This window comes from Oncorhynchus keta, chromosome 26 (genome assembly GCF_023373465.1).
Source record: "Oncorhynchus keta strain PuntledgeMale-10-30-2019 chromosome 26, Oket_V2, whole genome shotgun sequence".
NCBI classification, from domain to species: Eukaryota; Metazoa; Chordata; class Actinopteri; order Salmoniformes; family Salmonidae; genus Oncorhynchus; species Oncorhynchus keta.
Genome location: NC_068446.1, coordinates 1109740 through 1132261, shown reverse-complemented (window position 1 = coordinate 1132261; position 22522 = coordinate 1109740). Strand labels below are relative to the sequence as shown.

Genomic DNA, 22522 nt, shown 5'->3' with positions numbered 1-22522 from the left:
GCCATCAATAATGTGAAAAATATCCCTGTTGATCTTTCCTTCTTGAACAGGCACCATTTTTCTGTTAACAAACTCCTCCATACGGTTAAGACTGAATTCCCTGAGGATTTCTACCTTGTGTTTTATCTTGGTTTGTGATCCACTGTGGGGACAAAAGGAGAAAGAGCATGCAGCAAAGCCCCACGGTTACACAGATTATTATTATTATTAATTAATTATTATAAGTATTAAGATGTAGCAGAACAATGAATGATCATTATGTTAGCAGGAGATGGATGAGTTTACAGACTCTAAGGAACGGGCTGGGAAATCCCAGTCATTTTACCCATTCGTATAGCTATAACTTCTTCTACTGTATGCCGTTTTGCTGTCAACTTTCATAATAATTCACAAATAAAACTCTACATCCACTAGTGATCACCTAGCCTTGTTTGAATACAGAAATGGACACAATGTAAGAACAGTTGATTTGGTAAAGTGGTCCAGAGCCTTCTCTTAATAAAGAGAATGACTGATATATCTTGCCGCTACCTCATGCATTTAGGGGATACATTTGACCCTTTATTTTCTACTATTGTTCATACATGTGTTAATACTCACAGAGAGACAGACAAGAAACTAGTTAAAGTGCACCAAAAGCTCTTTATTATTAACCATGAGTGACACAAACAGCAGCAAGGGACGGACTGGGAACATGGTTACGTCCCACATGACACGCTATTCTCTATATAGTGCACTACCTTTGAACAGCTCACAGGGCTTAAAGTAGAGCACGACAGAGTGAGTGGGGTGCCAGGTGGGACGGGCCCAATGAAAAGGAAGAAGGTCAGACTCAGATCTTGTTGAAGGCTGCTACGTCAACACTCTGGACCTGCAGAACAAGAGATAACATTCATCAAGATAAAGTACATAAGCATTTCTAATTTGGGAACGCTAACCTGTACAAAGTGTGTCAGGTACATTTTTAGATTTCATTGTGGACCCCCGAAGGATTACGTGTGTGTGTGTGCGCACGCCTGTACTTACAAAGTCCTCGAACTTTGTAATCTCCTCCTCTAGCAGGTCTGTCCCGACCTTGTCGTCCTCGACAACACACTGGATCTGTAGCTTCCGGATACCATAACCCACAGGAACAAGCTTAGATTGACCCCAAAGTAGACCGTCAGCGACAACAGACCTCACACATTCCTCCAGCTTAGCCATGTCTGTCTCATCATCCCACTGTAAGAGAGGGGAGGGAGGGAGGTGGGGTATAGAGAGAGGGCAGGGGGGAGAGGGATGGGATGATATTAATGTCAGGAACACAAACACACAGAGGAAGAGACCAAAATTCCATTCATTTTTAAAAAAAATACTGTATAGTGATTGGCGAAAGTATTAGGAGAAGCGCGGGGTCTGTGACATACAGGCTTGACGTCCAATAGTATGGAGGACTTTGCGATGAGGGTGGGTTTCTTTGCCTTCTTCTCTGCATACTCTTTCAGCCTCTGCTCTTTGAGTCGCTCAGCCTCCGCATCCTCCTCTTCATCGCTGCCGAACAAGTCCATATCATCATCATCATCATCCTCCACTGGGGGGCTGGTCTTCTGCTGCTGGACAGAGGTTCCCTGAAGAGAAGAGGTGATTAAAATACACACTCATATATTGTACCAGACAAAAGTTTGGACACACCCACTCGTTCAAGTTTTTCTTTATTTTTTTTTTTACAATTTTCTACATTGTAGAATAATAGCGAAGACAAACTATGAAATAACACATTTCATTTCATATTTGAGATTCTTCAAAGTAGCCACCCTTTTGCCTTGATGGCAGCGTTGCACACTCTTTGCATTCCCCCAACCAGCTTCATGAGGTAGTCATCTGGAATGCATTTCAATTAACAGGTGTGCCTTGTTAAAAGTTAATTCCACAAATTTGTTTCCTTCTTAAAAAATTTGAGCCAATCAGTTATGTTGTGACAAGGTAGGGGTGGTATACACAAAATAGCCCTATTTGGTAAAAGACCAAGTCCATTTTATGGCAAGAACAGCTCAAATAAGTAAGTAAAGAGAAACCACAGTGCAAACTCGGTCTCAACCTTTAAGTCTTTACTGAAGACTCATCTCTTCAGTGGGTCATATGATTGAGTGTAGTCTGGCCCAGGAGTGGGAAGGTGAACGGAAAGGCTCTGGAGCAACGAACCGCCCTTGCTGTCTCTGCCTGGCCGGTTCCCCTCTTTCCACTGGGATTCTCTGCCTCTAACCCTGTTACGGGGCTGAGTCACTGGCTTGCTGGGGCTCTCTCGTGCCGTCCCTGGGGGGTGCGTCACCTGGGTGGGTTGATTCACTGTTGTGGTCGGCCTGTCTGGGTTGCCCCCCTTGGGTTGTACCGTGGCGGAGATCTTTGTGGGCTATACTCGGCCTTGTCTCAGGATGGTAAGTTGGTGGTTGAAGATTGAAGATATCCCTCTAGTGGTGTGGGGATGTGCTTTGGCAAAGTGGGTGGGGTTATATCCTTCCTGTTTGGCCCTGTCCGGGGTGTCCTCGGATGGGGCCACAGTGTCTCCTGACCCCTCCTGTCTCAGCCTCCAGTATTTATGCTGCAGTAGTTTATGTGTCAGGGGGCTAGGGTCAGTTTGTTATATCTGGAGTACTTCTCCTGTCCTATTCGGTGTCCTGTGTGAATCTAAGTGTGCGTTCTCTAATTCTCTCCTTCTCTCTTTCTTTCTCTCGGAGGACCTGAGCCCTAGGACCATGTCCCAGGACTACCTGACATGAGGACTCCTTGCTGTCCCCAGTCCACCTGGCCATGCTCCTGCTCCAGTTTCAACTGACCTGAGCCCTAGGACCGTGCCCCAGGACTACCTGACATGAAGGCTCCTTGCTGTCCCCAGTCCACCTGACTGTGCTGCTGCTCCAGTTTCAACTGTTCTGCCTTATTATTATTCGACCATGCTGGTCATTTATGAACATTTGAACATCTTGGTCATGTTCTGTTATAATCTCTACCCGGCACAGCCAGAAGAGGACTGGCCACCCCACATAGCCCGGTTCCTCTCTAGGTTTCTTCCTAGGTTTTGGCCTTTCTAGGGAGTTTTTCCTAGCCACCGTGCTTTTACACCTGCATTGTTTGCTGTTTGGGGTTTTAGGCTGGGTTTCTGTACAGCACTTTGAGATATCAGCTGATGTACGAAGGGCTATATAAATAAATTTGATTTGATTTGATTTGATCATTACTATAAGACATGAAAGTCAGTCAATCTGGAAAATCTGAAGAACTTTGAAGGTTTCTTCAAGTTCAGTCGCAAAAACCATCAAGCGCTATGATGAAACTGGCTCTCATGAGGATCGCCACAGGAAAGGAAGAGTAGTTACCTCTGCCGCAGAGGATAAGTTCATTAGTTACCAGCCTGAGAAAATGTAGCCCAAATAAATGCTTCCCAGAGTTCAAGTAACAGACACATCTCAACATCAACTGTTCAGAGGAGACTGTGTGAATCAGGCCTTCATGGTCGAATTGCTGCAAAGAAACCACTACTAAAGGACACCAATAAGAAGAAGAGACTTGCTTGGGCCAAGAAACACGAGCAATGGACATTAGACCAGTGGAAATCTGTCCTTTGGTCTGATGAGCCCATATTTGAGATTTTTGGTTCCAACCGCTGTGTCTTTGTAATACATAGAGTAGGTGAATGGATGATCTCTGCATGTGTGGTTCCCACTGTGAAGCATGGAGGAGGAGGTGTCATGGTGCTTTGCTGGTGACACTATCAGTGATTTATTTAGAATTCAAGGCATACTTACCCAGCATGGCTGCAATAACATTCTGCAGCGATACGCCATCCAATCTGGTTTGGGCTTAGTGGGACTATCATTTGTTTTTCAACAGGACAATGACCCAACACACCTCCAGGCTGTGTAAGGGCTATTTGACCAAGGAGAGTGATGAGTGCTGCATCAGATGACCTGGCCTCCACAATCACATGACCTCAACCCAATTGAGATGGTTTGGAATGAGTTGGACCACAGAGGGAACGAAAAGCAACCAACAAGTGCTCAGCATGTGGGAACTCCTTCAAGACTGTTGGAAAGGCATTCCGGGTGAAGCTGGTTGAGAGTGTGCAAAGCTGTCATTAAGGCAAAGGGTGGCTACTTTGAAGAATCTAAAATATAATTTGATTTGTTGAATACTTTTTTGGCTACTACTTGATTCCATATGTGTAATTTCATAGTTTCGATGTCTTCACTATTATTCTACAATGTAGAAAATAGTAAAAATAAAGAAAAACCCTTGAAGGTGTGTCCATATGTTTGACTGGTACCACACACACGGGCAGACATAAAAATATATGCCGCTTTGTGTCACGTCAGAAGGCTCAGTCTGCACTGAAAATAGTACATGGCTACTTGTCTCATAAGAATGACATCTGTCGAAAGAATGGCCACTTAGCAGTCTTTTATTCAAAGCGACAGACTACAGTGAGTGCATGCATTTTTAGTATGTGTATGCGATCCTTGCGGTAATCCTTGCGGTAATTGAACCCACAACCTTGGCATTGCGCACCATGCTCTTCCCGACTAAGCCGCATAGGACCAGAGCGAGAGGGACTTACATTTGTACGGGGGGCTGCAGAGACTGGGGCTGCAGCTGGCGACGGTGATTTCTCCAGCACCGCTACCCGACACTCCAATTTAGACAGAGCCAACCGCAGGTCCTCCACCACTTAAACACACACAAAGTAAGATTACAGACTAGTTATATCATCTGTAATACAGATTAGACATTCTGTATACAAATAGGGAAACAAACACCTGTCAGTAACATTTGAGGGTAATTTGATCTCTATACACGTGGACACACATACATACACTGAACAAAAATGTGAAAATGCAACAATTGCAATGATTTTACAGAGTAACAGTTCATATAAGGAAATCAGTCAATTTAAATGAATTCATTAGGCCCTGATCTATAGATTTCACATGACTGGGCAGGGCCGCAGCCACGGGTAGGCCTGGGAGGGCATAGGCCCATACACTTGGGAGCCAGGCCCAGCCAATCAGAATAATTTTTTCCCAACAAAGGGCTTTATTACAGACATAAATACTCCTCAGTTTCATCAGCTGTCTAGGTGGCTTTCAGACAATCCCACAGGTGAAGAAGCCAAATGTGGAGGTCCTGGGCTGGCGTGGTTACAGTCTGCGGTTGAGAGGCAGGTTGGACGTACTGCCAAATTCTCTAAAACGACGTTGGAGGCGGCGTATGGTAGAGAAATTAAAATTCCATTCTCTGGCAACAGCTCTGGTGGTCATTCCTGCAGTCAGCATGCCAATTGCACTCTCCCTCAACTTGAGACATCCGTGGCGTTGTGTTGAGACAAAACGGCACATTTAGTGGCCTTTTGTTGTCCCCAGCACTAGGCTCACGTGTAATGATTAGTGATGCACCGATATTACACACACACACGCAGCGGTCTAAGGCCCTGCATTTCAGTAAGAGGTGCCAGTACAGTCCCTGGTTGGAATCCAGGCTGCATCACATCCGACCGTGATTGGGAGTCCCATAGGGCGGGGTGTACAATTGGTCTAGCGTCGTCATTGGAAATAATCATTGGTTCTTAACTGACTTGCCTAGTTAAATAAAAGGTTACACACACACACACAGACAAAAAAGTAATTTTGTTGGCATTTACGTATGTCCCCTTTACCAGTAAAAAATGATCAAATCCTATTTCTTTCACTTACTTGCTGTGCTGTTTCGTGGTTAATTTGTTCAGTCGTTTCATTCTCAACCAGGGTTTCTATGGAACGCCGTTTGGGTCTTTGTTTGTTAAAAAAAGATAGGTCAAATAAAACTATTTGTTCAATAAGAACAATCTGTTTCAATAGCTAGTTAACTATATAGCTAGGTGTCATTTGCATCACTGTCAATGACACTTTTATTTTGAAGGCGAAATGGAAATTCCACTATTGTGCCTAATCCTTATTGTGGCCAGCTTCACAACACATAACTCGTTCCGGTCGAGCCTCACTAGCCAGCTGGCTGCTTATTATGGTCGCTTTGGGCAACAGGGTTAAGTAGCTGGCTAGCTATTTATTTTCATTAACTCAAGTTCAATTTCAATAGGCGAACAACAAGTGGCAACCAAGCTAATACTTATTCACAAGGATTCCTAAATCATTGCTAAGAATAATTCAAATGACTGCAGTTTTATTGTTTTCAGGCTGGACGTATTGGTGCTAGCTAGGTACCAAGCTAAAGCTAGCTAGCTATCCCAGAAGTTGCGGTCGAACAAATTATGCTTTATTACCAATGCGGTATTGTAAACACATCGTTCGTGGCCGGTGTTTGCTTGTTTGCAGACTTTTTTGTATAGCTTTGACAGCGCTACTGTATCTTTTTTGACACGCTAAGACCCAAACGGCCTTCCATAGTAGGCATGTCGTGAAGCTAACAGCAGTGAAGCTATTATTAACTCCGGTAGGGCAACATCTGAAAAAAATAGCGCACTTGGTAGTGTGTACCGGTGCTCGACCAGTCGGTGAAAACCAACATCACCCACAACAGAGAACGGTTGATTGTCAAGGACAACGTACTCTTTCAAATGACTGCTCGACTTGTTGACTGCTCGATCCACACAGGAGACATTGTGGGTTAGGAATGCTGTGTTACACGTTTAGCATGTGCCGTTATTACGTCATGTAATAAGAACAAGAAGGCCATCATTCTTTACTAACCAATGAAGCTAGTCACTCTCAGGCTACCAATACATACAGGCTGGTCCTTATTTCAATGTGAAATGAGGAGGAGGGGGGAAAGGAGGTTGGACTGGAACTGTTGTAGAGGATATAGGTATATAGGTATGCACAGTAGCTTTGACATCAGTTTCTAACATCGGTGTTAAACTAGACATCGGGCCGATGTTGATGTCGATATGTTCACCAATATATCATGCATCCCTCGTAAAGACCTGTGTAGTGATCATGCTGTTTAATCAGCTCCTTGATATGCCACACCTGTCAGGTGGATGGATTATCTTGGCAAAGGAGAAATGTTCACTGACAGGGATGGAAACAAATTTATGGACAACATTTTTATGTGCATGGAACATTTTGGGGATCTTTTATTTCAACTTTAAAATGTTGTGTTTATATTTTTGTTCAGTATACACACACACACACACCTTGGTTCAGACTGTTGTTCTCTAGCTCCAGGCTCTTAATCCGTGTGATGAGTTCGCCTTGATCTCCTGCCCCATTAGCTGCACTCTGAACACACACACACACACACACGAAAGAGTGTCAGAATATCCCTATAAGCATATCACCAGCGAACTCTAGTGGCTAAACTCAGGTACCACCACAACCAATTGAGGAGACAAGGCAGACATGGATAGAATGAGCAACACATTATATCACCTGTACACGTAAATAACCACCATCACCTAGAGGCACAGATTGGACAACAACAGCTACAATTGCAGCTCATGCAAAGCTGTCTCACTCAGGAATAAAAAGGTACTTTAGAGTCTGTTGTCATAGTGACGATCAGAGGAAAGTTTCAGGAAATCCAGGTAACCCCTCTGGAGCATTATACATGGAGGTGTCCAAATATTAAGAATCCTGAAGTTGACCAATCACAACTCTTCAAAAACCAAAGAAACAAGTGTCCATCTCAGCACCACCTAGAGAGAGAGTAAGCTCAGCGGAGGGTGGCCAAGGACAGGGCAGACTATGGAGTCAGAGAGAGAAGCAGACCCATCATACAGGGAGAATGAAGGAGGGTGGTTGGGTTTGTTTGTGTGAGTGTGTGCACAAGTCTGTGACATCGCTCTTAGTCGGGAGGGTGGGGGGGATCTAGCTACTGTCACACAGGGTGGGACACTTACAGGATGGGGGTTCTGGGGTTGATCAAAGCCTCTGCTAGGTAACAGCGAATTCTTCAGCTGGGGTGCGGGGAGGGAAGGAGGAAGGGAAAGAGGGAGAGAGTTGAATGAGGTTGGAGGTGCAGAAGGGACACTAGCAGAAAGAGAGAGAAAGCTACACAAAAGGATCAGGCAAAGTTAAAGTTAAACTCAGGGTTGGCCTAAAGAGGAATCAGAGAAATTAAGAGCTAGCCAGCAATACAAGAAATCTTGCTTCATGAATACGACCCAGGGTATTCAATGCTCTCAGCAGCAGTTCAGAGTCAAGGGATACACACCTTGCGTTTCTCTGTGACATGTAGCCTTAGCCGTGTGGTCACATATAGCTGGTTCAGCCTTGCTTACACGTGTGTGTGTGTGTGTGTGTCTTTGACCATGTAACAGAAACTAAACATACAGGGACTTCTGTAGAAAACTAGCCGGCTGGCTAAAACTGGCATATTTACAGTAATGGTGTGCACTGTCCCTGTAAAACTACATTTAATAAAGTATCTTACTTTCAGTGCAGCTTTAAAAACAGATCATGTGAGATATATGTATTGTATGAAGGGTCGGATGGGTTTATATTATACTCACTCCTGCTAGGGACTTCTGGATGTTCTCTCTGGCCCGGGCTATGTCCTGCAGGATGGTGTTGGCTCCCAGCTCCTATAGGGTACAGGAGACCAGGTCTGACAGGATGTAGGCATACACACACCAGAGACGTATACAAGTTTTAAGTGAAACGCCTTTCTTGCTTCCCAACAATGCGGTAATGGATACCAGGTGGCGACACGTGTGAGGAAAAGACCGACAATGTGGGGGATGGCATTGGCACACACACACACACACACACACACACACAAACTAAAAGAAACGCCCTCTACCTACCTGTGCTGGGTGTGAGGTGCTGTTAATGCGTTCGTAGAAGTGTCTCTCCGCATCATCATAGCGAGGCTTATCAAACCAGATCTTCTCCTGGACAAAGTAGTCTACTGCTGAACTCATGGTGCTACACGGACAGAGAGAGAGAGAGAGAGAGAGAGAGACAGGATAACAAATGGTTAGTAAAGTAACATTCAGTCCACCAGAAAGCTCTGTTTTAACCATCTGTGTTCGACTATTTACAGACAAGACCACTTCTCTTTCGCCGTCAACGCCACACTAACATCATCCTTAGAAGTAAGCTACATCTTTGAAAACCACTAACATTGAGTAAAATAAATCAAGCAAAAATATAAAATGGAAAAGGATAACATATAAAAAACAAATAAAACAAAAAGAGACAAATGAGCCAAACAAAGTTTAATTAGATGATGTGAAACAAACAAATGAACCAACTCAAGACACAGACAACACCAAAAATAAGGGGGGGAAAAAGGAGTAAATGAAGCTGGCTGTGTTTGTAGAGGTCCAGTCTCCTGGGATGGGTCATACTTGTCCCTCAGAGGGCCGGTGCAGGCGACCGATGACGGTTGTGGTAACAATGTTGCCGACCCCACAACATCTTGTTGCCCACGAGCCCCCTCCTCGCGGTCTGCTACTGTTGACTCAGCAGGTACAATCTGACGGTAACTGTAGAAACGGCTCTCTGCTGACTCGTAGCGTCTCTGCTCCAGCCAAACCCTCTCGCTGTCTGGATGCAGGAAGTAGCAGACTCCTCTCATCGACATGGCCCCACCTTCCTCCTCTGCGACGTCAGCAGGCTCCTCCTCCTCCTGAATGGTGCGCAGAGCGTGGAAGACTTCGAGCTTCCCCTGTGAGACCACGGCTTCTTCTTCTACCACTTCTTCCTCCTCCTCTTCTTCTTCTTCAACAAGACTCTGTGGGTGGTCTCCACTTCCTCTGGAGGTTGAGGGAGCGTTGGGGTTGGTACGTGAGGTGGAAGCTCCACCACCCAGGTTGTTGCTGGTGGGAGAGCGGTTGTTTCCATAGAGGCTCTGGTAGAAGGCTGCCTCGGCCCGGTCGTAGAGAGGTTTCTCCAGCCACACGTCCCTCAGCAGCTCCATGGGGAGACGGGGGAGCCCATTCACTGGCTGGCCAGGGGCCGGGGTCAGTGGAGATGTGGAGGCTGCCTGGGGGGTCTGGGCCAGGGACAGGTACCCCTCATCTGGCGTGGCTGGTGTGCTGGGGCTGTTGGCAGGGAGGGCTAGGAATTCTGGGGCTGCTGGCTGCAGTGGCTCTGCAACAATGCAATGCTCTTTGGCAACTATGGGTGGATGGTTGCTGAGGTGGTTCGGGGCTTGGGGTGAGGGTGATAGTGAGGGTTGAGGGGAGGCGGGGTGGTTGTCAGTCGTCAGGGTTGGTGGTGAGCCGATGGGCCGTGTCATCGACCCGTTGGCAGAGTGTGCCAACCAGCACTGATACAGACTCTCAGCCTGCTCATACACACTGCGGTCAAACCACACTGAACCACACTCAGATCGCAGGCTGAGCAGGACCGCGCCGGGGGAGTCAGGAGCAGGGTCGGGAGAGATGCGGCTACTGCCCTTCTGGCAAAGCTGGGGCTCCTCCCCTTTCTCCTGGCCAGGTGGTGGTGGAGTCACCATGGCAACAGGAGCCGGGCGGTTATCGGGTTGAGCGGAGCGTTTGCGACGACGGCGCCTCTTCCCACTGCGTTTCCCATTGCCGTCTCCATTCACACTGCTACTCTCTGGGGAGGACGAAGCAGCACCACCCCCGTTCCTCTGACCTCCCTCCACTGCCACCTCAGTGGTACAGTCCACCTGGCAGCGTCTGGAAGGGAGATCAGGATCGGACTGATCCATTGCTGAACACAAGGGGTTCCTCTGAGGCATCATCTTTGATACGAAGCAGAGAAAGAGAGTGACAGGGACATGCCAGAGGGTTAGTTACACAGAGAGGAATTTAGAGAGACAGATTGATCCATATAGATTATAGTCTTTTAAATATCTTCTAATTTTAGTATCTTTGTCAATTTTACTTACGAAGCAAATCTCTGTTTAACAGAGATAAGAGAGAATTCAACGGACCAATCCCAGAATGCTTTTAGGCATGCAGGAAAGGAAGAGAGCGGAAAAGAATGTGAAAAGAACCAGATGAAGCAGACCAATAGATTATGAAAAATGAACTGAACGATGGATGATGTCCACTTCACTGGTTGTGTTTGAAGAACACAAACAAGAGAAAAAAAGTACTCAAAAAGTGTAAACTAAGTAATATAGGCTGGTGCCTCTGTGACAACTTTTACTCCCATTTCATGCCCTCTGAACACAACTCCTAATGTCCAATGTTACATTCTGGAGTTCTTGTGATTCTCAGACTTCTGAGGCTACCCATAGTAGATAAACACCCCTTTAACCAGCATGTCTCTGGACTACTTCTATTCAGGTCTACATAGAGGTAGAGGACACAACAATTTACCAGGTAAATTGAGAGAGAATTTACAGCAACGACCTGGGGGAATAGTTACAGAGGAGTGGAGGGGGATGAACGAGCCAATTGGAGTATAATTCATTGGCTGAGTCCTCCTGGTGACCTGGATGGAATTATGTAGTGCCTCTTAAACCGATAGAAAGTCCCACCCAGTTGACTACTTCGAAATGTTGAAACTGTAAAGATGACCATTACAAGCAAATGGCAATAATGACAGCATATACCAACATGCAAATTCTGCATGCGAACCGAAAAGGTTTCTGCATAACCTTAAAGGGCAAAGCATGTAATATGATCACTCAGCAAGGTTACTGGGCAGCCTTGGTGAATGACTGATTTGTGTAGTGGTGGTGATAGCAGTAACAGCACTGGCATGCTTAGTCAGAACTAATGCAGGTGAGACCAACTCGCACTGTGGAGCGGACCAAGTGGCACCCTATTCCGTTTATAGTGCTAGAGCTCTGGTCAAAAGTAGTGTACTATAAAGGGAATAGGGTGCAATGTGGGACAAATCCTGTGGGTTCTGCGTACACCGCATAGAAAGAGAATCATAGATTCTATACAGTATGTCTAGATAAGAGCGTCTGCTAAATGACTTAAATGTAAATGTACACAACATAACCAACCACAGTCATTAGCAGTGCGGGATGCAGCTGTGGTTTTGACGAAGGAGGACGATCCATGCAACATTCATGATTCATACAGTAGCATTGTGAAACAGGAAATACATTTCCTTATACCAATTGTCCCCCCGATTGTTTTTAGGCCTACTAATATCAAACTTGGCTGTACTATTGCTGAGCGATGTGCTTTAAATTCTATTTTAAAATATATTTTTGTGACTATTATTCAAATCCTGATGAATTCACCATTCAGAAAAATATTTTGTTGCATTACAGGTGTGTCTATTGGTGGCCTATATGAAACCCTATGTAACTCACCTTCCTTGGTGAGAATAAGACCAAAAACTTTCGTGATTAGATGAGAATGTTCAACGTGTTCATCCATTCAGCAGCCGCCAGCCATGAACAAACAAACAAACATTATAGCCTAATACGCCACACAGACCTAGCAGAAAAGCAACACATTTAGGAAAAGGGTACAGTATGCTTACAGTAGCCTAAATGGTGGCAGCTTCATAATTAGTCTAAAGTGCCTTCACTTCCTGTTGGATCCTCCCCACGGAGCATGCAAGAGCAACGTGTGAGTGAGAGGACATCTAAGGTATTCATTCAATGACTGCCTTTGGAGTGGGACCGTGTGGGGGGGTGGGAAAGGCTATAAAGACTGCATCGTTGCATAGGTCATTACAGGAATCATCAATAGCCTAAACCACATTTGACTCATGTTAGGCTACACGTCGGAATCATACTCACTTTTCCAATTCTTGAGAACATAGAAAAGGGGACAGAGGCACACTATTAGAGGTTATCGTATTGTAAACGGTGACAAGAAACAGGAACACATTATATATAGCTTGTTGTTAGCTGATTAACAGCAACATTGTATCAACCGCGGAGCTATTCCTTTGTTTGATCGGTGTTACAATGTAACTATTTCAGGTCGCCAGCTCTCACTGCCACTGCAGCGTCGACGTCTTCAATCGCTCTCAAGATATCGAGGCAGGTTGTGACAAAGTAAAGCCTTAATACACGTCTATATTCATTAGCAACGAATTCGCTGAAATGTTGAATTTTTTTGTAATATTTCTTCTCAGTATCTCAGTTTATGTAGACATTCATTTTTATCCGGTCGGCCCGGTCTCGGGCGCCCATCATGGCTCCACGACATTTCGCTTTTCTTAGCCATTTACATGATTTCTCCCTCCCACCAAACAAGTCGACTAACGACTCCCGTGTTCATTTCTCCAGAATCCACAGGCTCGAAAAGCGAACTGTCAGTTACTTACTGTTCTGTATGTCGGTGGTTTAACCGGGCCGGTGGTCCTCGTGCGGTTGTTCAGCTGGGAGCCTAGAACAGAAAGAGTGACGAGTGGGAGAATACAACGCGAGTGAACCGGAGGGGGGTTGGGGGGGGGGCTGTTCGTTTAAACAACGGGTTGTTTTACACTCAAACGCTGAAAATAGTATTTTTTTTCATCCACATATTATTAATGTCCAGAACAGTGTATTAATGATGTTGTTTTTCATTATTTTTTTGTACATCAGTTTTATTTCGGGTTGGTATGTTCCTACTGCACTTGCTCATGACAGAATCAAGAACTAAATCATAAATGATTTCGCCAGCAGGCTGAATACATTGACCATCGTTTGTCACCACCTTTCAAAGTGTGTGTGTGGCATTATGGTTATAAAAATCGTCAGACTTGCGACGACATGTCAACTGCACGCACTTTACATAAATCATATGATCAAAAGATCCGTTTTTGATGAAGTCGCTGCAGTTGCTTCTAACTAACCGCACCATGCAGACATCATCTGCATTGTGAGAGGCACTATTTGTCAACCAATCATTAGGGTTGTTTGAACCACGCTAACCTATCGTAGCAGACGTAAAAGAAAACGGATGAGCGGACTTTCCTCGTCCAGTTTTCAGCGGAAACGGAAGCTAGATTGAATTTGCTGTATCATTTATGTAGCACTATATTGTATCACTCCAATAGGGTATCCTTCCGCGCGGCAGGATACATTCGGAGTAATTTCAGGTTAGTCCAGTGTACCGGGGCACTACTTCCACCTCATCATTTTCTCTGCTCATTCCAGAGAGGATTCGTTTTATAAGAGCTGTATGTTGGAGTGCATAAGCATACCCGCAGATATTCAATAGCTCGGAACAGTTAGCCTCTTCATCAAGGTGCTCTGCTGTCCTCCCACTCGGTGTGATTTGTGCCATCTCGTTTGGGTTGCGTCCTCGTGACAGTGTACTAATTTTGGCGATACTCGGTTTAGTCTACTAGTTTTGCGGCGCTGAGGGTTGGTCATAGTTGTCTGCATGACTTGTCAATCAACCGGAACCCTCCCGGTTATAGCCTTCAGAATCGTGGACCTCGCCTACCCCGCACGATCGGGAGACTGTATGTTTCGCTCCAGCGGGCTTGCAGTTCTCCCTTGAGTGAGCTAGGTGTCGCGAGGCGCACCACTATGGGATCAATATCATGCCAAATATATTCACAAATGTAAATCACTATCCACAAACACACTTTTTGATTTGTATTTGTAAATCGATATAATGCATTATATTTTTTTTATAACTGCAGATATGCAGGTCATTTCCAGAGGACAGATGATTTTTAGGCATTACAGCTTCAGTACTCTGCGGTCCCGTTCTATAAGCTTGTGTGGCCTACCACTTGGCGGCTGAGCCTTTGTTGCTCCTAAACGTTTCCACTTCACAATAATAGCACTTACAATAGAACATCTTTGGAGGTATCTGAAAGTCCGTATAGCCCAGTGACAGCCCCGAAACCTGAAGGATCTGGAGAAGGTCTGTATGGAGGAGTGGACCAAAATCCCTGCTGCAGTGTGTGCAAACCTGGTCAAGAACTACAGGAAACATATGATCTCTGTAATTGCAAACAAAGGTTTCTGCACCAAATATTAAGTTCTGCTTTTCTGATGTGTGAAATACATATGTCATGCAATAAAATGTAAATTAATTACTTAAAAATCATACAATGTGATTTTCTGGATTTGTGTTTTAGATTCCGTCTCTCACAGTTGAAGTGTACCTATGATAAAAAAGTACAGACCTCTACATGCTTTGTAAGTAGGAAAACCTGCAAAATCGGCAGTGTATCAAATACTTGTTCTCCCCACTGTATTTGCTGACCAGTAGTGGTGTAAAAATTGGGAAGGCGGCAGGCTTAGGTCTCTCTAGATACACCTTTCTCATTTGTGGATTTGACTTATTCAAAATGAAGTTGGAAATGTAGCTGTCCAGTTGTTTGAACATTGACTTTGGCAGGAAAATGGGGGATCATTTGGAAAAAGTACAAAAACCTAGGTAGTACAGTCATCTTAACAGAATTCATGCAACCTGTTAATGAAATGGGAAGAGACGACAAACGTATGAAATCCTGCTTAGTGCGCTCCAAGAGTGTTTTGAAGTTTAAACAGAGCCTTAAATGAGCGTGTGACCTTTATCCCCAAATTAGTAAAGACCTGATGCTCCACCTTAAATGGGAAATTGGCATACCCAATTCCTTCTGCTAACTGATTAATGAGGTGGAGCACACTTTTTGTTAGGTTTAATTTATAAGCAGAGAATGTCCCAAAACCTTGTAGCATGTCCAAGAGATAGGGTATGGACTCCACTGGGTTAGAGATGTATAAAAGAAGATTGTCTGCATATAAGGACACCTTGTGAGTTATGTTGCCCCTCAATATCCCCTTAATCCTATAGCAAGAGACTCGATAGCAATATCAAATAGGAAAGGGGATAAACACCCTGCCTGGCCCCCCTGTGGAGAGGGAAGTAGCTGGAGGTAACATTGTTGGTGAGAACGAAAACCACTGGGGATGAGTACAAAATGACGGGCCAAACCCAAATTTCTCTAGTTCTGTAAATAGATATTCCCACTCAACCCGGTCGCCTGGGTAAGTGTCTGTGGCAGTTTCTGATTAGAACGGATTTCATTGTACATTGACCTGAGAATAGGGGATCATTTAGAGGAGAATGCTTTATACATTTCAATAGGGAAGCCATCTTGCCCAGGGGCTGGATTGTCAGAGTAGCTTCATCCTCACTTATTGAGGCATCCATGTTGGTTTGTTCATCTGAATTGAGGCAGGGGGTGTCCAGATTGTCTAGAAATGTGTCAGCCTCTGACAAGTAAAGAGCAGAATAGAATTCCTTCAATTGATTGTTGGTTTTTTTGGGATTGGTAGAAGTTAAATCAGCTGCAACACAGATTTCAGGTATGGTGCTGCTATTCTTTTTCTTTTTACCTTTATTTAACTAGGCAAGTCAGTTAAGAAGAAATTCTTATTTTCAATTACGGCCAGGGAACAGTGGGTTAATTGGTCTAGGAACAGTGGGTTAACTGGCCTAGGAACAGTGGGTTAACTGCCTATGAACAGTGGGTTAACTGCCTAGGAACAGTGGGTTAACTGGTCAAGGAACAGTGGGTTAACGGCCTAGGAACAGTGGGTTAACTGGTCTAGGAACAGTGGGTTAACGGCCTAGGAACAGTGGGTTAACTGGTCAAGGAACAGTGGGTTAACGGCCTAGGAACAGTGGGTTAACGGCCTAGGAACAGTGGGTTAACTGGTCTAGGAACAGTGGGTTAACGTCCGAGGAACAGTGGGTTAACTGGCCTAGGAAAAGTGGGTTAACTGCCTAGGAACAGTGGGTTAACTGGCCTAGGAACAGTGGGTTAACTGGCCTAGGAACAGTGGGTTAACTGGCCTAGGAACAGTGGGTTAACTGGCCTAGGAACAGTGGGTTAACTGGCCTAGGAACAGTGGGTTAACTGGCCTAGGAACAGTGGGTTAACTGACCTCGGAACAGTGGGTTAACGGCCTAGGAACAGTGGGTTAACTGGTCTAGGAACAGTGGGTTAACTGGCCTAGGAACAGTGGGTTAACGGCCTAGGAACAGTGGGTTAACTGGCCTAGGAACAGTGGGTTAACTGGCCTAGGAACAGTGGGTTAATGGCCTAGGAACAGTGGGTTAACTGGTCTAGGAACAGTTGGTTAACTGGCCTAGGAACAGTGGGTTAACCTCCTTGTTCAGGGGCAGAACGACAGATTTTAGCAGCGGATTGTCGGAGCTGGTGAGATAACAACTTGCCAGCTTTCTCTCCGTCTACAGGATAGTAGTAGTGGGTCCAGTTGCCACGGGTGTTGTGCCAGTACTGTCCGGAAAGTGGATATGTAGCCGGACAGGGCTACGGTCTGAGATAATGATGCTGTGATATTGGCTATTAGTTACAAAAGGAAGAATTCTATTGTCCCGCAGGAAAAAGTCAATCCTAGAGTATGATTGGTGGACTGGAGGAAAAAAAGAGTACTGTTTAGCAGTGGGGTTGCTCCTCCTTCATGGATCAGACAAATTATAGGATTCTAGAAATGAGTTGATTTTACTGCGCCTGATTTTGAAATGACATTGTTGGGCTTTGGTCTGGATCTGTCTAGACTTGAATGCAATACACAATTGAAATCTCCGCCCAATATCTGTCACGGTTCATGAATCCACTGCCTCTCTCTCTCTCTCTCTCTCTCTCTCTCTCTCTCTCTCTCTCTCTCTCTCTCTCTCTCTCTCTCTCTCTCGTTTGTGTGGGCGTGGTTCCCAATCTCGGCCTGATTGTCTGCGCCAGCTGGAACCACTTATCTTCCCTTTATATGTTCTGTAACCAGTGTTTCTTGTTGTCAGATCGTTGTTACTTCCCTGAGGTTGTGTCCTGTGTCCGTGCTTGTTACTTCCCTGAGGTTGTGTCGTGTGTCCGTGCTCATCTCTCGCCGCCTTTGTGTGGATTATCTGCTGTGCTCCTTCCTACCCATCCGGACACACTCCCCTGGATTTCTCAGCACGCTATCATCGGAGTATGCGCCCTAGTCCCTGGATCGGATTCCGTCTGAGTACAGTCTGTCTGTCCTGTTGCTGCTGTAAACTGTATTCATTAAACCGTCGTTGCTTGCATCTTGCATCCGCCTCTGTATTGTCACAGAACGATCTGACCAGACCATGGATGCAGCGAGTTCAACGAGTCTGACCGAATTCATTTCCCGCAGTATCACGAGAATGGATCAACAAGAGGAGAACATCTCCAGCACAGGTCGGGCAGTACAAGTCCTTGCGACGCAGGTATCCCAGCTGACCCAACAATTGCAACATCTGAGGGGTTCCGCTGCGCCACCTACACCGGCAGTTCAACCCGCCCCGCCAGAGCCGGATTCCCAGCTAGAGCCACGGCTACCGACACCAGAGGGTTATTCAGGTGATCCTGACTATTGCAGAGCTTTTCTTACGAGATGTTCCATGCATTTCTCGTTGCAGCCACGGACCTTCAACCGTGAACAGTCTAAGGTAGCATTCGTACTCACACTGCTATCAGGCAAAGCGGCTCTTTGGGGAACGGCGGTGTGGGCGAACCAGGACCCATGCTGCACCTCTTTCCAGACACTCTCCGAGGAGATGAGAAGGGTCTTCGATCGGGCCGTGGCGGGTAGGGAGGCGGCCAGACTACTCGCTGACCTTCGCCAAGGAGACCGTTCAGTATCGGAATACTCCATCCAATTCCGCACTCTGGCCGCAGAGTGTCAGTGGAACGAGGAGGCGCAGTGGGACATGTTCCTGCATGGGCTGGAGGACCGGATCCAGAAGGAGATTTATGTTCTGGACCTTCCCAGGAGTTTAAATGGACTAGTGGAACTAGCCTTGAGGGTCGATGCTCGTCTGAGTCGTATTGGCCGCCGAGCATGCCCTAACAGACCGTATAACGACACGGAGGACGGGCATGCCAGCGGCGGGAACACGGCCAGTTCAGCCTCCGCTCACGAACCCATGCAGCTGGGGAGAGCTCGCCTCTCCCGGGAAGAGAGGAGAGGCGGAGATCCCAGGACTCTGTCTCTACTGTGGTAGAGCGGGCCACTTTATCCACTCCTGCCCGGTAAAAGATCAGGCCCGGTAGTAAGCATGAGGCTATTATCGGGTGGTGTCACCACAGAGAAGACCTCATCATCTACTCTCCTCCCGGTAAGACTAAGATGGGCCACCCACACGCACGACACCCAAGCCTTACTGGACTCAGGAGCAGAGGGTAATTTCATGGACTTCAAGCTCGCTCACAAACTCCAGATTCCTATCACCTCACTCACGCACAAGATATCCGTCAACGCTCTCAATGGTCAAGAACTCCCCAACATTTCTCACACCACTGAACCTATCACACTCATCACTTCTGGCAATCACACTGAGACACTATCATTCCTACTCATGGACTCACCCCTTGCACCATTAGTTCTCGGCCACCCTTGGCTCACCGAACACAACCCCAGAGTTGACTGGGGTCATAACTCTATATCCATGTGGAGTAACAAGTGTCTTGAGTCCTGTTTAGTGTCTGCTTGTTCGTCTGTGTCTGATTCTGTGTTTCTAGAGGAGGCAGTGGATTTGTCTAACGTGCTCGTTGAATACCTCGACCTGAAGGAGGTGTTCAGTAAGTCCCGTGCTGCTTCTCTTCCTCCGCATCGTCCCTATGACTGTGCAATAGAATTATTGCCAGGTGAGTCTCCGCCTAAAGGCAAGTTATATTCACTCTCTGTTCCTGAGAGGGAGGCAATGGAGAGATACATCTCTGATTCTCTGGTATCTGGATTCATTCGTCCTTCTTCTTCTCCAGCGGGGGCGGGGTTCTTCTTTGTGGGGAAGAAGGACGGATCTCTGCGTCCTTGCATTGATTACCGTGGCCTGAATAACATCACAGTGAAGAATACCTATCCCTTACCGTTGATGTCCTCAGCCTTTGAAAGGTTACAGGGAGCATCCGTGTTCACTAAGTTGGATTTACGTAATGCATATCATTTGGTTCGCATAAGGGGGACGAATGGAAGACCGCGTTTAACACCCTCAGAGGGCACTTGAATATTTGGTCATGCCTTTTGGGCTATCCAACTCCCCAGCGGTTTTCCAGGCACTCGTCAATGACGTGCTGAGAGATATGATTGATCAGTTCATATATGTTTACCTGGATGACATACTGATTTTTTCTTCTTCTCTCCAGGAACACGTTCAGCACGTCAGACGAGTGCTTCAGAGGTTGTTGGAGAATGGACTTTTTGTCAAGGCGGAGAAATGCATTTTTCATGCACAATCCGTTACATCGTCTCGACTGAAGGTATTCGCATGGATCCTGACAAGGTTAAGGCTGTGGTGGATTGGCCAAGCCCAGATTCCCGTAAGGCCCTACAGAGGTTTCTGGGATTCGCCAATTTCTACCGGCGTTTCGTTCGCAACTTTAGCCAGATAGTCGCTCCTCTTACCGCCTTAACCTCCCCCAGAGTGACGTTCAGGTGGTCCGATACAGCCGAGGCTGCATTCGCCAAACTCAAGAGCCGCTTTGTTTCGGCTCCCATCCTCATAGCTCCCGATCCCTCGCGTCAGTTCGTGGTGGAGGTGGACGCTTCAGAGGTGGGGGTAGGTGCGGTACTTTCCCAACGTTCCTCTTCTGACGACAAGATGCACCCTTGCGCGTTCCTTTCCCATCGGTTATCACCTGCGGAACGCAACTACGACATTAGCAACAGAGAGTTGTTGGCTGTGAAGTTAGCACTGGAGGAGTGGCGCCATTGGTTAGAGGGTTCGGGGGTACCTTTTATAGTTTGGACCGATCACAAGAATTTGGAATATATCAGAATCGCCAAGCGACTCAACTCCAGGCAGGCGCGGTGGGCACTCTTTTTCGGACGTTTTGACTTCTCTCTCTCGTATCGCCCGGGTTCCAAGAATGTCAAACCCGATTCCCTTTCTCGCATTTTTGACCATTCCGAACGCCCATCCACTCCCGAGTGCATCCTACCCGGGACCTAGTGGTCTCCACACTCACATGGGAGGTTGAATCGAGGGTCAAAACGGCCTTAGAAGGGGTAATGCCTCCCGCCCGGTTGCCCGCCTAATCGGTTGTTTGTGCCGGAGGGTGTCCAGTCCGATGTTATTCGGTGGGGGCATTGCTCCGACGTAGCGTGTCATCCAGGAGTCAGCCGCACTAGCTTTTTGGTTAAGCAACGCTTTTGGTGGCCACTGATGGCTCGTGACATTCACAGTTTTGTCTTGGCTTGCTCGGTTTGTGCCACTGGGAAGACTTCTAATCGACCCCCAGATGGGTTACTCCAACCGCTGTCGGTCCCTTCGAGACCCTGGTCCCACATTGCGTTAGATTTTGTTACCGCCCTCCCAGGGCAAGACGGTTGTTTTGACCGTGGTGGACCGGTTCTCGAAGGCGGCTCATTTTATTCCCTTGCCTAAATTACCATCTGCCAAGGAGACAGCGGTAACTGTCGTGGATCACGTCTTTCGCTTACATGGCCTGCCGATGGACGTAGTTTCTGACAGGGGGCCCCAATTTGTGTCCAAGTTTTGGCAAGAGTTTTGTAGGTTACTGGGAGCGAGTGTCAGCCTGTCTTCAGGGTTTCATCCCCAGAGCAACGGTCAAACGGAGAGGGCCAACCAAGATTTGGAGAGAGTGTTGCGATGTTTGGTTTCTAAGAATCCCTCTTCCTGGAGTCAACAACTCTCTATGGTTGAGTACGCTCACAATTCGTTGCCAGTGGCAGCCACGGGTCTCTCTCCATTTGAGTGTAGTTTGGGTTATCAGCCACCTATCTTTCCCAGTACGGAGTCCGGGAGGTCACTGTTCCCTCCGCTCACGCTTTCATCCAGAGGTGCCGTCACGCATGGAGCAGAGCCCGTGAGACTCTTCTCCGGGTGGGGGCGCACCAAGGCTAAGGCCGATCGCCACCGGTCGAAGCCTCCGGTATACGTCGTTGGCCAAAGAGTGTGGCTTTCTACTAAGAACATTCCACTCCGATCCGTTTCGAACAAGCTTGCCCCCAAATTTATCGGCCCGTTCAGAGTCACCAGGATCATTAGTCCGGTGGCGGTCCGGCTCAAGCTTCCTCCGGCGTATAGGAGAATTCATCCTACCTTTCATGTGTCTAAAATAAAACCTGTGTTTCAGGCACGCATTAACCCGCCGGTCCCGGTTCCCCCGCCGCCACGACTTGTTGATGGGAACCCACCTTTTCTGTCAATCGTATTTTGGGCTCTAGAAGGAGGGACGCGGATTCCAGTACCTGGTGGACTGGGAGGTTACGGCCCGGAGGAGAGAAGTTGGGTGCCTGCTAGGGACATTCTGGATCACTCCCTTATTGATGATTTCAATCGACAGGTAAATTCGCCTGGGAACGCCAAGAGGCGTTCCTAGGGGGGGGTGTATTGTCACGGTTCATGAATCCACTGCCTCCCTTTCTCTTTCTCTCTCTCCCCCGTGTTTGTGTGGGCGTGGTTCCCAATCTCGGCCTGATTGTCTGCGCCAGCTGGAACCACTTATCTTCCCTTTATATGTTCTGTAAACCGTGTTTCTTGTTGTCAGATCGTTGTTACTTCCCTGAGGTTGTGTCGTGTGTCCGTGCTCATCTCTCGCCGCCTTTGTGTGGATTATCTGCTGTGCTCCTTCCTACCCATCCGGACACACTCCCCTGGATTTCTCAGCACGCTATCATCGGAGTATGCGCCCTAGTCCCTGGGTCGGATTCCGTCTGAGTACAGTCTGTCTGTCCTGTTGCT

The 22522-nt window shown here is 46.8% G+C and overlaps 1 protein-coding gene across 2 annotated transcripts; it reads right to left on the bottom strand.

The window, feature by feature from the left end:
- Nucleotides 1-622: 622 nt before the first annotated feature.
- On the bottom strand, nucleotides 623-10683 carry LOC118358818 (uncharacterized). Of its 2 annotated transcripts, XM_035736737.1 has the most exons (9): nucleotides 9320-10683; nucleotides 8774-8894; nucleotides 8480-8551; nucleotides 7868-7924; nucleotides 7163-7247; nucleotides 4592-4701; nucleotides 1407-1607; nucleotides 1027-1221; nucleotides 623-871 (listed from the first exon to the last, which is right to left on the bottom strand). In XM_035736737.1, the coding sequence occupies exons 1-9, from the start codon at nucleotides 10681-10683 to the stop codon at nucleotides 833-835; spliced, it is 2244 nt and encodes a 747-aa protein (XP_035592630.1). In that variant the 3' UTR covers nucleotides 623-832. The 2 variants fall into 2 exon arrangements, with proteins under 2 accessions (XP_035592630.1, XP_035592631.1); XM_035736738.1 differs by lacking the exon at nucleotides 7868-7924 and having other exon boundaries at nucleotides 9320-10665.
- Nucleotides 10684-22522: the final 11839 nt, after the last annotated feature.